At 43.8% G+C, this 16,784-nt stretch overlaps 1 protein-coding gene across 1 annotated transcript in view; it reads left to right on the top strand.

Annotated features, from left to right (window-relative positions):
• Positions 1-16,784, top strand: part of ROS1 (ROS proto-oncogene 1, receptor tyrosine kinase) — a 209,934-nt gene that overhangs the window by 50,642 nt on the left and 142,508 nt on the right. Inside the window, exons 15-17 of the mRNA XM_040430082.1 lie at positions 23-123; positions 2,264-2,478; positions 5,043-5,206. Of these exons, the coding sequence (XP_040286016.1) occupies positions 23-123; positions 2,264-2,478; positions 5,043-5,206 (480 nt within the window). The remainder of the gene's footprint in view (positions 1-22; positions 124-2,263; positions 2,479-5,042; positions 5,207-16,784) is intronic.

Below are 16,784 nucleotides of genomic sequence, written 5' to 3'. Positions count from 1 at the left end.
CTTCTTAATCTATATTGTACAGGTGGTGGCCCTGACACTAAACCTCAAGGATGGACAAATTTACTGGCTTGTTAAAAATGGGTTGCACATCAATATGTACCAGGCAAATACACGCTCAGAAGGGTAAGATAGTCCTGGCAATTTCTGCCTTGTTCTCTATGATTTACATATTGCTAAGACCTGAGTTTACTGTGTTTGAAACCATGTTGTAGGAGAACTGGTTATGGCACCCAGCGTCTGGACAACCTAACTCACTAAACTGGGACCAGTGGTTTTTTCCCAGTAATGATCAGAGCAACACTCCAAAGTCTCAGAAGCAGTTCACAAAGTTCAGTGCTGTACCAAAACTTTCAAAACTTTCAGTTGTTGGCTTCAAATTACACTTTAGCTATATTATAGATTACTAAAATATGTATGTTTGCACTTCCCCTGCCTCTCCATGACTGTCAGGCTTCTGTGTATACATGCTGCATAGCAGTCTGTCAATCACTGCTCTGAGGAGGAGACCTTGTTACCAGTGAATTGCCCATATTCCAACCAATCACACATGTCCATCAGTGTCTGTGGCATTGCATGTTCAATGTGATTTCAAGGGGTGTCCTGACCATAGACACTACAGGGAAATTTCCTGATGGGCTAATGCCCAGGGGGGCACTTAAGCCCTCCTCACTGCTGCCGGTCAGATACATAGCGATTCGATGCTCTCAGCATTATTTAATGCTAGGAGCATCTGGTCGGCAGAAAGCAGTGCCCTTCCGCATTCAACTGTATTGCCAATGCAGAGGGCTCCCCCCCCAAGGCCCTTTAAGAGGAAAAAGTACTTGTTTTCGTGGCGCCAGTTGCAGTGAAGCAATAAGGGCACAAGGCCCCTTTTAGTGATGTAGTAGATGGTACCCAGGTGTTGGAATTCCAGAGTGGTGTAGGGTAGCCTATAATGTCCCTTAATGTTGGTGCACATGTCACGGTGCTCCTACCTGGATACGCTGGACCCTAGGCGTTGGCTCCGCAGCAATGAAAAGGGGGGTTGTTGATGAAGGGGATGATGAAATAAATGAGTCCAGAGCTTGTAAAACGTTGAACAGCAGCTTTAATTTCAATAAACGTTTCTCCAGAATTTGTATCAATTAATAAACAGGCACTCAATCACCGGGAACTGCATCAAGGACAACTATTTATTACTCCCAATTTCAATTAGACACGTCGATAATGTGAAAATATCCCAACATAGAAAAATGAATAAGAATAAAAAATAATAATAAATAAATAAAAATGGAATAATTAAAAACAGTTAAAAACAGAATAGTGTTGTGTTGTCCCGTCCAATCTAGTGTCAACAATGGGTTTACAGACTATCTTGGTTCCAGCAGGCGTTGGCATTAATGGTGGCAGGCAAACTCCTCTCTGCTACATCTGTTGCTCTCATAGCCAGCCTGTCAGCACAGCAGAGCCAATCTCTCAGCTTCTTCTTTATGCTGTACTTCACTTTGTAGTCTGGTCTGTCTCTAGATTTGTCCAGGGAAAACTCTCTCCTCCTGGCTTCTGAGGCTCCAGGCTGTGGCCTCCACATCTAGCAGAGCTGAAGGTGCTCTAGCTGGCTTGGCAGGGCTCGTCCAACAGGGACGTGCTCCTGCTGCCTTCCCCTAGCAGGGTGGTAAACTAGACTGACCTCTAACTAGAACTTCTGTGGTGTGGTGCAACCCGCCCACCACACCACAGAGGGGGGTGTTGGAATGGAAAGGTAAGCTCCATTCTCTGTAAGATAGCTCTGCCATTGACGCTGACACCTGCTGGTAAACCAGGCACATTACCCGTGAACACAAACAGTTGCAAAATAGGAGATGCACATTATGCAGGACCTGGAAATAAATACATAGGATGACACGTGGTTAACCATAGGAGATAGTAGCGGGGTGCAAAAGTGGTAATGCACCACTGGGGCGTTACACCACCATCTGAATGGTGATAGAGTTGAATGCTGTGTTGGGGGAGACAGTATTTATGCTGCACTGTGTATTTGGTTCTGCTGGGACAGTATTTTGTGCTGCACTACATTATTGCTGGCCATGCCTACTTATATTGGCTCTGTCTTCTGCCAATTTGGATTTTGTGTCACTTTTAAATCCCAGTCCACCCCTGAGGAACACCACTGTATGCTGAAAATATTGTAAGCTGAGGGACCGCTTAATTTTCTTCCTTTATATATTAATCGAATAGATCATTTGAAAACAAGAAATGAATGAAATATCTTTATGTCTTCTTATAGAATGTTTGACATGAAAGTCACACAACATGCATCATGGGGTTATTCAGAAATTTCCCAACATGCTTTAATGTTCCATTGCAATCGACTCTTTTGGATTAATGGGCAGAAATATATTACTGTGCAAGAAGTCAACCAGAGTTCTTGTACACCTCTGTCCCAGCCTGCAGAATTCACAAGTTTTACTTTGGGACTGAATGCTCTAAAACCATTTCCAGGTGAGTGGAGACAAATAAAGGTAGATTTATACAAATTATTAATGGATGATATATAATATCACATATAAATTATCTAAAAAATTAAATATGATGGCAATTAAGCTGCTTATTTGTAAAGTGGGGCAGTACTGCTCCCCTGATGAAATGAGGGGCCACTCTGACTCCACGTAGCTTTGACCCCTGCTTCCTGCACTGATCATAGAGATGAGTGTAGGGACTGGGTGAGGGGGATGAAGAAGCTGTGACTGTGTGGCTGCACAGTTCTGTCTGTGATGGGACAGAAGGATTCAAGAGTGCTCTTCCCAATCAATATAAATGTAGCGTGGGGGACTTCCTGGCTGCAACTGCAACCTCTGTGACCCCCAGGGGCGTTGCTAGGATCTCAAAAGATCCGGGGCCAAAGCCCCAATACATATGGCCCAATTCTCTAAGTCGACCAATCGACCCCTAAGCCCGCTATAGCTATAAAGCAGCACATACCTCTCACATCCAGTGCCTCCCAGGTGACGTCTCCTCTGATGTAGATCTTCTCTGTCATCATCTTCTCCATTCGGTCCGGACAACTTCTCTCAGCCGCCTCGTCTCTGCAGAGTGTGAGACACAGACATCTTAGATTCCTTATTTTTCTGTACCCCCAAATACTATGCTGAAGAAAAAGGAGTTCCCCCATAGTAATAGTGCTCCTCATAGTCCCACCAATAGTAATTCCCTTCTAGAATGCCCTCATTAGTAATACTGCCCCCTACAGTGCCCCCAACTGTGATAATGCTCCGCAAGATTGCGCCCATTAGTTGAAGAGCCATCCAGTATTAATAATGCCCTTACAGAGCCCCTAGTAGAAATAAAGCCCCCTATTGTTCCCCCACCCCAGTGGTAATAAAGCTATCTACTGACCCCTCAGTAGTAATAAGACCCCCCCCCCGCTGCTCTTAGTAAAAATAATGCGATCTATAAGTCCCTCCTATAGAGCCCCCCAGTAGTAATAAGAACGCCTAATGTCGCCTGGATTTAAAATGCCCCCCCCCCACAGTACCCCCTAGTATTTATAATGCCCCCTACTGTTATAATGCTCACCCTGAAGCCCTCCCAGTATTTATAATGCCCCCTGCAGTGCCCCCTGTAGTTATATTCCTCCATTTACTGTCCTCAAAAATTATAATTCCTCAGCCCATCCACCATACAGTCCAATGTAAATAACATTATTTCCCTTCTCCACCATAGAGTGCCATGTAAATACCATCACACCATCTCTCCAGCCCCCTCCAATATACAGTCACATGTAAATAACATCCCTTTCTATCTACAGCCCCTCTAAAATACAGTCCCATGTAAATAACATCACACCATCTCTCCTGCCCCCTCAATATACAGTCCCACGTAAATAACATTACCCCCTCCCGAGTCACCTTCAACATACAGTCCTATGTAAATAACATCACCTCCTCAATATTCAGTCCCATGTAAATAACATCACTTCCTCCCCCAGTCACTTTCAATATACAGTCCCATGGAAATAAAATCACCCCCTCCCCAGCCACCTCCAACATGCAGTCCCATGTAAATAACATCACTCCTTTAACTTTCAGTCCCATGTAAATAACATCACTCCATCCCACTGTCTCATGTAAATAATTTCCCTCCCTTCAGCCCTAACATACAGTCCCAGTTAAATAACTACAACTCCCAACATTGCTCTGCCTCTCACACTGAGTAATCTACCCCTTCACTTACCTCTCCTCATGTAGCAAACCTCACCACAGCTTCTTCCCAGGACTTCTCTTCACTACTGAGCCTCCTCTCCTGCACTGGTCACATGATAGTGACATCATCGCAGGTCCTTTTTTAGCTACTACATTTAGCACTGATCACATGACCTGTGATGTCATCACAGGTCCTTCAGCTCTTGCAGGATATTAGATTCTGAGGATAGCAATACAGTTGTATCTATCTGGCAGGCAGTACATTCGGTGCCTAGGACAAAACATCAGGGGCCCAGGCCCCGAATGTTTTAGCCTAGGAATGCCCCTGGTGACCCCTGTATCTATACCCCCGCATACATAAAATTAGTAAGATACGTAAGATTTACGGCTCCACACAGGAGTTGCTGCAGACTTTTCATCCAAATTTGTGAACAGAAAGTCTGCAGCAAATTATAGCACCAGTAAAGCGAATGAGATCTTTAGAAATCTCAATCACACACTGCGTCGATTTTCCATGTGGAAAGTGATCTATGGTTCAGATTTTCTAAACTGCAGCATGTCCGCTTCTGTCACAGAATCATGGCAGATTCCCATTGACTTCTATCTTCAGCATCATTACAAATTCAGATGGAGACTGAGCAGCAAAAAAAAAAAAGTATACAATTTTCTGCATCGAATCCACAAGCAAATCCATTCCAAAATTGGCACGATTTTAGGAGAATATGTTGATGTGCATTTCCCTTGAAGAACTGTGAATTTGATGCAGAAAAAATGCACAGTAAGTCCATTACATGTGGACATACTCTATGAGTAAAATGCATACAATTTATAATTTAGTTTAATTTCCAAATTTCTGACCTATAGGCAATTTTTCATATGCCCCTGAAGTGATTCCTGGCATCATACTAAGCTCTTCATTTAAAATCAGAGGAAATTATTCTGATTTCATCATTCAATGGACAGGGCCATCAAATACAGAATATGGATCATTATTCTACTGTGTGGAGTCCACAGTGCTACAGGAACTGGTATGTTGCTAACATCATGGTTTTGACTTAAAAAAATAATACTATTAAAGTGATATTCCTATCTTATACCATGGGATTTGCCATAGATGGAAGTGTGACTTCCAAGTTTGGGACATAAAACGAGTTTGGTCAGCACTTACGGAGCTTGACGGTACACGGGGAAAGGAAGAAAATCCCGTTACTACCGGTAGTAGAAATCAAAGAGATGCTGTCCTGGCACTCATGTATCTTCATTTCATATCTTTTAACCATATTTCTTTTTATTGAAAGAAAAATTCAGGGCCGTGACCCACACAAGACAGTACATTGATGACAATATGGTACCAAATAGTATCCAGCATACATGTCAAGTGTAAGCAATACAAAACAGTTATTATCATTGACCCTAGAGTGATATCCAAGAAAAGGAAGGGGGGGGGGGAGATCAGGAAGGGAAGGAGGGGAGGGAAACAAGGAGGTGATAAATTTCTGCTCTATTATGTAAAGTTTCTATAGGCTTTCCATGGAGACCACAATTTTAGGAAGCGAGAGCGTGAGTTATTTTCCCAGTGCGCTAGCTCCTCAAAACGGTAGATCTGGTCTACTTTATCAGTCCACATAAGGAGAGTTGGTGGGGAGTCGTTCTTCCACAAGTAGGGGATAAGTAATTTAGCTGCTGTGAGCAGCATCGTTGGAAGGTCATGTTTGGTGGGTGTGAGGGATTTGTTCGGACACCATAGCAAGATAAGCTTAGCATCCAGTGATATCTTGGTATTGCATATTTGATTAACTAAATCCTCAATTAAGGTCCAGAACGGTTGAATCTTTTGGCAGAGCCACCAAATATGTGACAAGGAGCCAGTGTCCAGGCCACATCTCCAACATTTTTCAGAAATTTCTGGGTTCAATTTATGCAAGAATTCAGGTGTTTTGTACCATCTACACAGGAGTTTAAAGGAATTCTCCTGAATCCTCACACAACGATTGAAGCCGTGTGAATGAGCTAGTATGAACGCTTTCTCTGGCTCTGTAAGGGATATGGAGAGCTCCCGTTCCCATGAGGCCACAAAACGAAGCTCCGGGGGCAGGGAGGAAAGCATTTCTTTATACATCTGAGATAATGGCCTAAGGGGGGGTTTGGTAGCCAAGACCTTCTTTTCAAGCCAGGAGGGCGAACTATTATCAGAAAATGGCCCGGTACACAATTTGGTATCTCTCTGGAAATTTGCTAGGTGGAAAAAGGGTGCTGTTTTGACCTCAGGGAGGTCCATTACTGAATCCCATTTTAAACAGCCATCCGGGAGAAGGACATCCCGCAGAGGAATATCAGCGAGCTTAGACCAAATCCCGGAGGGGTTTAACACCGTTGGATGGATGTGGCTTTGTAGTAGACTAAGCGGCATACCAGTGTTAGGGAAATTAAAGATACGGGACTGAACCATTTTGGACCATTCCACCAACATGCCTTTCCAAACCGGGGACGTATAACAGTGATTAGCAGAGATAGGCCTAATACCCCATAAAGTAAGCAATTCTTGGTTAGACAATAGTGCATTTTCAAGACGGGAGCAAAGAGAGCTAGATTGGCGAGACATAATAGTTGCGCATCTGCCTAGCTGTACAGCAGTATAATAAAGCTTCACATCTGGCATCCCAAAGCCTCCGAACCTCCTATCCCTTGTGAGGACAGAGTAAGCAATACGTGGTGACTTGCCATTCCAAAGAAAGCGTGTGAATACCCTACGTATTTCAGTAAAATATGAATTTGGAAGCCAAATAGGTAGGGATTGTAGCAAATACAGAAATTTGGGAAGGATAAAGGTCTTGATGTAATTTTTTCGTCCTACCCAAGAGACAAATGGGAGTTTCAGGTTTTGAAGATGTGTCCGGACCGTTTGAAGGAGCGGCAGGTAGTTAAGGGAAGCCAGATCTTGGACATTAGCCGAAACATGAGTACCTAAATACACAATGTCTCTGGAGGCCCAAGTGAATGGAGCAGTACGCTTAAGATCATTAATCACTGCTTGTGGGCAAGAGATATTGAGAGCCATGGATTTCCCATAGTTAATTTTAAAATTTGATATAAACCCAAAATCTTCAAATATGAACAGCAATCTGGGCAAGGCTTCTCTGGGGTTTGAGGTCATGATTAAAAGGTCATCCGCGAATGCTGCAGCAACGTGTGTACAGGATCCTATTTGTAAGCCCTTTATCTCTGGGTCCATTCTTATTCTACATAAAAGGGTCTCCATCACTAAGATGAATAGTGCAGGAGATAAAGGGCATCCCTGCCTTGTCCCGTTAGTGATGTGAAATGGTGGTGACAGTGTTCCATTAACTTTGACCATGGCAGAGGGGGTCGAGTATAACGTATAAATGGCAGTAATAAATTGGTCAGGTAGGCCAAATCTCAACAGGGTCCGCGACATATAATGCCAACTGACCCTGTCGAAGGCCTTTTCCGCGTCCGTACTTACTAGCACCAAGGGCTTAGATGATCTTTTAGCCCAATTTACAAGATGAAGAAGCCTTATTGTATTTTCTGACCCCTGTCTGCCATGGACAAAACCCACCTGTTCCTCATGGACGATGTCAGGCAGCACATCCTGAAGCCTGGTGGCCAAGATCTTCGCCCACCACTTCACATCACAGTTTAGTAGAGAGATCGGCCTATAGTTGCTGCAGCATGTCGGATCCTTATTCTCCTTATGTAGGACAGTAATGTGTGCCAATAAGGAATGAGGGGCAAGGGAGCCACCAGTGAGAAGATGATTGCACAGGTTCCTGAAACGGGGAATTAGAACATCTTTGAAGGATTTATAATAAGTGATGGGGAACCCATCTGGTCCTGGGCTTTTGCCCGAGGGGATGGACATGAGTACTTTGTGAATCTCTAGATCAGTGACAGGTCTAGTCAATTGAGATGCCTTGGCCGGGGCTATAGAAGGGAGATCTAAATTCTGTAGGAATTTATCAGTAGCTTCTGAGAGATCACTAACAGATGCACCATCTGGGGGGGGTAGATTGTATAGGGTCTCATAAAAAGCACAGAATGCCTTAGCTATATCTGGGGTAGATTTATGTATTTTACCTTTGGGGTCCTTAATAGAGGAAACAAAGGAGTCAGAGAACTGCTTCTTGGCAATCGCCGACATCAGTCTGTTTCCTCTATCCCCATGTGCATAGGCTTTAAATCGTGAGCGTAGGATCAGCTTTGCAGAGGTTATATTTAATAGGTTTTTTAAGTGTACTCTAGCTTCAGTTAGTTCGGTCAGGGTGCGCTTAGCTTGTGATTCCTTGTGAGAGGATTCAAGGCGAGCAATCTTCGCTAGCAAAGCGTCTAATGCCTGTGTTCTTTGCTTTTTTACATAGGCCCCTAGTGCAATTAGTTCCCCCCTTATAACTACCTTATGGGATTCCCATAGTATGGAAGGAGAAGGCGGGGAATCTGGTGTATCATTTAGCGCGAAAAATTCGGAAAGCGAGGCCTTGATTTTGCCCGCGTGGGTGGGGTCCAAAATCAAGGTGTCGTTCAAACGCCATAGGCGTTCTTTTCTCTGTGGTCCGGACAAGGAGAAGTTAATGATAACAGGGGCATGATCAGATAACGTAATACTACCAATCCGGGCTCCAGAGACATTACGAATATGTGAGTCAGACAAGAACAAATAATCTAATCTATGGAATGACATCTTGGCATGTGAATAAAATGTGTAGTCTCGGCCATTGGGGTTTATAGTACGCCAAACATCACGGACCTTCAGTTTTCTCAGGGAAGTTTTAAGCCTTTTCAAAAGCTTATAGGACACAGACGGTCTACCTACTGACGTGTCTACTGCCGGTTCAAGAGCGACATTGAAGTCGCCTCCCAAAACTAACAGTCCATCAGAAAAAGATGACAATAAAGCAAGGGTCTGAACGAGCCATGGTACTTGGCCTCTATTAGGCGCATATAGATTGGCGAATGTAACTGGAGAGTCACCAACTACCCCCTTTACAAAAATATACCTGCCCTCAGGATCCGCTGAAGTAGCGGTATGCTTGAAAGGAAGGTTTTTGTGTATAGCTACACTGACACCTCTACTGGCGGATTCATGTGTACTATGAAACCACTGAGCAAACTTCCTGGGAGGAAGATTAGGGATTTTATTTGTCCTAAAATGTGTCTCTTGCAGGAAGGCTACCGAGACTTTATCCCTCAGAAGGAGAGAGATGGTTTGAGACCTTTTGCATGGCTCGTTCAGCCCGTGTGCGTTTAGAGAGGCGACTACAATTGAGGACATGACAATATATATACTAAGGAGAAAAAGCATATATTATCCATGGAAATATCTGAGAGAGCATAGCATATATGAGCAGGATGAGGAAAGGAGGGGAAAGGGGAACAAGTAAAATAGAATAAAATAAAATAATATAAAATGAGAAAGATAACCAACAACATGTCAGGCTGGTATAAAACCAGCTCAGATGAAATATTCATCTAGAGAAAAGTAGGTGCCTACCTATCACCATCCAAGACAGGGTTGGATTGGCGAGGGGGCAGGTAAAGCACCTTTTGGTCTACAACAAAAAGGGGAGACCAACAACAAAAAATACTTCCAGCACCGGAATCTATCCGGACATTACCCTGCAAATAGGGAAAGAAAAAGTTGCCTTCTTGGAGGCAGAGTTCCAAAACAGCAGAAGAGTGTCCCGGTTAAGGTCTGACGTCTCATACATAACTCTAAGCCAGTAGTAAAAAAGTAAAAAATTGGCTCAAAAACAGAACAATCGTGAACAGGCCACTACCTTCCGCATAAAACACTATGCCGAGGGGCCGGGGGACAGTCATCTCTTATAGTAGAAAAATGAGGTAGGACCTAATATTGGCAGTCTATGTTAGCAGACAAATAGTACCAATGTCACCTTGGTTTGAGCTCAGGTAAGGGCTCCGTCCATCCTGCTGCGACCCAAACGATCTGACTTGTTTGCAGATGCCGTCTGCCAGGAGGACACACGTGGCGGGATAGGCAGGGGGCCATCTTGATCGGCTGGTAGCCACGAGGGGATCTCCACCGGAGGGACATCCAGGGACCTCCAAACTGACTCTAGGTCCGCGGGAGAGCGAACTGTAAGCAGCTTTCCATTCCTGGAGATCGCCAGCCCAAAGGGATATAGCCATCTGAACGGGGTCGACGTCTTCCTGAGGACTTCCAGCAAGGGCTTAAATAAGCGCCGCTTAGCCAGGGTAGATGGCGCTAGATCCTGGAACATCTGAATCGGCGTATTCTCATATTCTAGTACCTCCATTTCCCTTTGCCTTTTCAACAGTGCCGCGGTATCTACAAAACTTAGTAGGCCGCAAATCACGTCACGTGGCGGTTCTTGAGGTTTGGGCCTAGGGCGCAGCGCCCTGTGTATGCGCTCCACCACTATTCCCTCTGCTCTTTCCGGTTCAAGCATCATGGAAAATAACTCACGCGCCACTGTCGGCAAGGCCTCCGTCGCAATAGATTCAGGTAGGCCGCGGATGCGTATGTTGCGCCGGCGACTTCGATTCTCCTGGTCTTCCAGTTTCAAGAAGGCATCGTTCAATAGGGCCTTGTGAGATGCTAGCACCTCTGATGCTTTGCCTTCATAGGTCAAAATGGCTTCTTGCGTGCCTTCTAATGTGACCACTCTCTGGCCTAGATGTTTTATGTCGTCTTTGATGTCCGCCAGATCTTGTTTGAGAGGCGTAAGGGCCGATTCAAGAACCCGGCGAAGGGTCCGCTCCGATAGAGGCGGATCTCTGGGCCTTCTATCTGAAATATCAGAGCCGCTGCCCGCATCAGAGAGTTCTCCTGCGTCGGAGTCATGAGCATTAGACGCCGCCATATTGGCGCCTTTCTGTGTGGCAGCTCTCGGCGTTTTCCGGAGAAACTTCTCCATCTCTGGCTGTTTGGAGTGCCGTGGGGTCGACTCTGAACTTCCTCTGATCTTCTCCTTGCCAGGTTTCCCCATAATAAAGTAAATTATAGGCTTATATAGGGTTAGTGAGCCGGAATGCTGGAGGAGCTCAAGCTCGTGCGGCCATTCAGCTGCGTGGCTAGGCTCCGCCCCCCCATTTCATATCTTTTGTATATATAACCATTTTGACAAAGGCTCAGGATGGGCCAAAACACATCCTAATGTAATGATATACAGTTGTGTTCAGAATAATAGCAGTCAGACATCACTAACCTAATCAATCACTGTTTTTGGTAGAAATTAAATTTCTACATGGCAAATAATTTACTAGCAGGTGTAGTAGAGTAATAGAAATCCAACAGACCCAACAGTCATGACATGCATGCTGCTGATTCTGTGTAATTGAATCACTAATTGAAAGGGGCATGTTCAAAATAATAGCAGTGTGGAGTTCAATGAGTGAAGTCATTCAGTCTTTGAAAAAGAGGTGGCAATATTGCCCTTATTTAAGGAAGGAAGGCAGCAAATGTTGTACATGCTGGTTACAGTGCATTTCTCTCTGAAATTCTGAGGAAAATGGGTCGTTCCAGACATTGTTCAGAAGAACAGCGTACCTTGATTAAAAAGTTGATTGGAGGGGGGAAAACATATAAAGAAGTGTACAAAATGATAGGCTGCTCAGCTAAAATGATCGCAAATGCTTTAAAATGGCAACCAAAACCTGAAAGACGTGGAAGAAAGCGAAAACCTACCATTCCAATGGATAGAAGAATAGCCAAAATGGCAAGGACTCAGCCAACAATCAGCTCTAGGAAGATCAAAGAAGGTCTAAAGTTACCTGTGAGTACTGTTGCAATTAGAAGATGCCTATGTGAAGCCAAGCTATCTGCAAGAAGCCCCCGCAAAGTCCCACATGCTGAAGAGGTTACAATTTGCCAAACAGCACATTGACTGGCCTAAAGAGACATTTTGTGGACTGATGAAAGTAAGATTGTTCTTTTTGGGTCTAGTGGTCGGAGACAGTTTGTCAGATGACCCCCAAACACTGAATTCAAGCCACAGTACACTGTGAAGACAGTGAAGCATGGTGGTGCAAGCATCGTGATAGGGGGATGTTTCTCATACTACGGTGTTGGGCCAATTTATCGCATACCAGGGACCATGGATCAGTTTGAATACATCAGAATACTAGAAGAGGTCACGCTGCCTTATGCTGAAGAGGAAATGCCCTTGAAATGGGTTTTCCAACAAGACAACGACCCCAAACACACCAGTAAACGTGCAACATCTTGGCTCCAGACCAACAAGATTGACGTTATGGAGTGGTCAGCCCAATTCTCGGATCTTAATCTGATAGAAATCTTGTGGGGTGACATCAAAAATGCAGTTTCTGAGGCAAAACCAAGAAATAGAGAAGAACTGTGGAATGTAGTCCAATCATCCTGGGTTGGAATACCTGTTCACAGGTGCCAGAGGTTGGTTGACTCCATGCAACACAGATGTACAGCAGTTCTCAGAAACAGTGGTTATACAACTAAATATTAGTTAAGTGATTCAAAGGAAAGCAAAATCTTCAAGCATTTTTCAGTTTATAGTGAATGTTTGAGTTTGTAAAGAAGAATACAAACACTGCTATTTTTTTGAACAGTCTAATATTCACTTTTCTTTATTTTATTTTTAGAGGAACAACACAAATTTGATATATTTTTCTTCATGTTTTGATTTGGAATAGAATGTGTAGTGTTCCCAATGCATGTGTGTATGGAAATAAAAGCTATTAGAAGGATTTTGAGCTTTATTCACTTTTTTAAACACACTGCTATTATTTTGAACACAACTGTATCTGATAAAAAGGTATGTAGTGAAGATACACGAGTTCCAAGTTTAGGACGTCCACCTATCTGGAAAGTTGAAGTCACATTGTTTGGTTGGTGCAGTACTTCCCTAATTTTAGATTAACGGTAAAGTTCACTACTGCCTGTTTCACACTGCCGGCAATAGTTCTGGCAGGCTGTCCTGGCAGAGAACAACATGCCAGAGCTCTCTGGATCCAGCACTGATGGATGTTACCGCAATGCCTGGTGCCCCCCCTCCTCCATAAATATTATATGTGATACTGTATTTGTTTATAACCATTGACTAAAAGATTGCATCAAAACTGCCTATGTGAATCCATCCATTATGTTCAGAGTCACTGGAAGTCCTGCTGTTTACACAAATACCGTATGTCCTGTGTGAATGTAGCCTTAAAGGGGTTGTCCAAAGATTTCAATTTATACTTATATACAGACAAATGCTGTGCCAGGCCCCTGCTGCATCCGCCGGCATTGCTGTATTCGACCATGCCGGCGGATTAAAGGGGTTCTCCGGGCTTAACCTTTTTTTTTGCTATTACATGCTAACCTGTGGAGGAAAGATTATTGGTCACATACGTACCTTCCAGAGTGCAGCCGTTCTTGAGATCACGTGTTCCCTCCAGATGGCTTTTCAGTGCTTTCAGCCTTCTTATCTTCCTGTCTTCTCCTCCTTTCTCCAGCAGGAGACAGATCGTCACGAGTGACGTCACCACCTCCTGCTGGAGAAAGCTCCGGGTGGCCGTCTTCACAGCGCACTAGGGTGAATGCGCATGTGGAGGACCGCCGGTCGCTCTCTGTATCGTACAGGCCTGTACTGACTCCTGCACAGCGCAATGTAAGCACTGTGCAGGAGTGACAGCATAGCGATCAGCCACAGAGGCTGATCTCTATGCTGTGCATGTCACAGGGCCATAGTCGTCGCTACAGGGGGGCAATTGACCCCCTAGGTTATCCCTTGCCCTCCCGCCAATCAGATGATCCTAATGCCGGCTCACAGGTTCTGATCCCCTGCGGGAATCAGAACCTTCTAAAATTTATATATAATATCCCCCCCCCCCCCCCCCGCAGCCCTCAATGTGTCCCCTCCAAATTTTCTGGATGGGCGGGCGGGCACGAGATCCCCCTCCTCTTCCCCCATTTTCAGGATGGCCGAGCGGTTCGCTGTTTAACCCCTGTGTCAGCCGTTTAACCCCTTCCATGCCGTGGTCCATAGGGACCGCTGTATGGAAGGGGATAACAGGCAGGGAGCTCCCTCTCCCGTCGGGCGCTGCTGTGCACCTGATACTTGACGGGATCACAGAGGGAAGGGGGCTCCCTCCCTCATCAGCCGCTGCTCTTTTGTGGCAGCGTCCGATGGTTACCATAGCAACCGGACACCTACACAAACTTCTGGCTTGCCGTGGTATAGGTAAGCCGGATCAGGCTTCTGCTAAAGGCAGCTAGTGTAAAGGCTAGTGTAAAGTCACAATACGCTACCACAGTACACTATATAGTGTACTTTAGGGTACACTATACACTACTACACTACTACACAATACACTACTACAGTAACCTATATAGTGTACTTTAGGGTATTATATAGGCATCATAAAAAAAAAATAAAGGAATTTCTTCTTATAGCCGCACATTTATTACTTATTAAAAATTTTAAAAATAAAATACACTACGCATGTTTGATATCACCGTGTCCGTAACGATCTGATCTCTGAAAGGGTCATGTTACTTTCCCCGCGCAGTGAACGGCATAAAAAAAAAAAGAAAAAACTATAATGAAATTAACATTTTGCCCACCTCACTTCCCAAAAAAGGTAATAAAAGTGATCAAAAAAGTTGTATGTACGCCAAAATGGTACCAATCAAACCATCACCTCATCCCGCAAAAAAAGAAGCTCCTACATGAGACAATCGACCAAAAAAAAAAAAATATACAGTACAGACCAAAAGTTTGGACACACCTTCTCATTCAAAGAGTTTTATTTATTTTCATGACTATTAAGGCATCAAAACTATGAATTAACACATGTGGAATTATATACATAACAAACAAGTGTGAAACAACTGAAAATATGTCATATTCTAGGTTCTTCAAAGTAGCCACCTTTTGCTTTGATTACTGCTTTGCACACTCTTGGCATTCTCTTGATGAGCTTCAAGAGGTAGTCCCCTGAAATGGTCTTCCAACAGTCTTGAAGGAGTTCCCAGAGATGCTTAGCACTTGTTGGCCCTTTTGCCTTCACTCTGCGGTCCAGCTCACCCCAAACCATCTCGATTGGGTTCAGGTCCGGTGACTGTGGAGGCCAGGTCATCTGGCGCAGCACCCCATCACTCTCCTTCATGGTCAAATAGCCCTTACTTTCAAAGTTTTCCCAATTTTTCGGCTGACTGACTGACCTTCATTTCTTAAAGTAATGATGGCCACTCGTTTTTCTTTACTTAGCTGTTTTTTTCTTGCCATAATACAAATTCTAACAGTCTATTCAGTAGGACTATCAGCTGTGTATCCACCTGACTTCTCCTCAACGCAACTGATGGTCCCAACCCCATTTATAAGGCAAGAAATCCCACTTATTAAACCTGACAGGGCACACCTGTGAAGTGAAAACCATTTCAGGGGACTATCTCTTGAAGCTCATCAAGAGAATGCCAAGAGTGTGCAGAGCAGTAATCAAAGCAAAAGGTGGCTACTTTGAAGAACCTAGAATATTACATATTTTCAGTTGTTTCACACTTGTTTGTTATGTATATAATTCCACATGTGTTAATTCAAAGTTTTGATGCCTTCAGTGTGAATCTACATTTTTCATAGTCATGAAAATAAAGAAAACTCTTTGAATGAGAAGGTGTGTCCAAACTTTTGGTCTGTACTGTATATGAGACTATGGAGACACTAAAACATGTTTTTTTTTCTAAAATGCTTTTATTGTGTTAAAGTTAAATAAATAAAAAAGTATATTATATTAGGTATTGCCTCGTCCATAGGTACCTGCTCTATAAAAAATATCACATGACCTAACCCCTCAGATGAACACGTAAATAAAAATATAATAAAAACAGTGTAAAAAAAGTCATTTTTGTCACCTTACATCACAAAAAGCGATCAAAAAGGCGTATGCCCCCCAAACAAATAGCAATCAAACCACCATCTCATCCCACAAAAAATGAGACCTACCTAAGACAATCGGTCGAAAAATGAAAAAGCTACCACTCTTAGACAATGAAGACACTAAAATATGCTCTATAAAAATATCACATGACTTAGCCCCTCAGGTGAACACCATAAAAAAAAATTATATAAAAACTGTGACAAAAAAGCCATGCTTTGTCACCTTACATCACAAAAAGTGTAATACCAAGCGATCAAAAAGTCATATGCCCCCCAAAATAGTACCAATCAAACCGTCATCTGTATTAGGTTAGTACAATAAAAAGGTATCCCTGCATACCGCAATACTCTCGTATTTTGTAATCTTATTTATATATACTTATTTAGTTTTTTCAATAGTATGATTAAGTGGTGAAAATTATTAGTGCCCCCCCATTTTTGACTGTGGTATCTTATGTGCTCCCTATATATTGTTCCTAGAGTTGCCACTGCACAGGGGGCACTGGATGGCACAAAGGTGGCACTGGATGGCACAAGGGGGGCACTGGATGGCACAAGGGGGGCACTGGATGGCACAAGGGGGCAATGGTTGGCACAATAGGGGAACTGGATGGCACAAGGGTGTAATGAATGGCACGATGTGGCAATGGATGGCACATGGGGCAATGGATAGCACAAGGGTGCAATAGTTGGCACAATAGGGGAACTGGAT

This window comes from Bufo bufo, chromosome 4, assembly GCF_905171765.1.
Source record: "Bufo bufo chromosome 4, aBufBuf1.1, whole genome shotgun sequence".
Lineage (NCBI taxonomy): Eukaryota > Metazoa > Chordata > Amphibia > Anura > Bufonidae > Bufo > Bufo bufo.
Note: the sequence above shows the minus strand (reverse complement) of the source record. Positions and strands in the feature narration are given on the sequence as shown.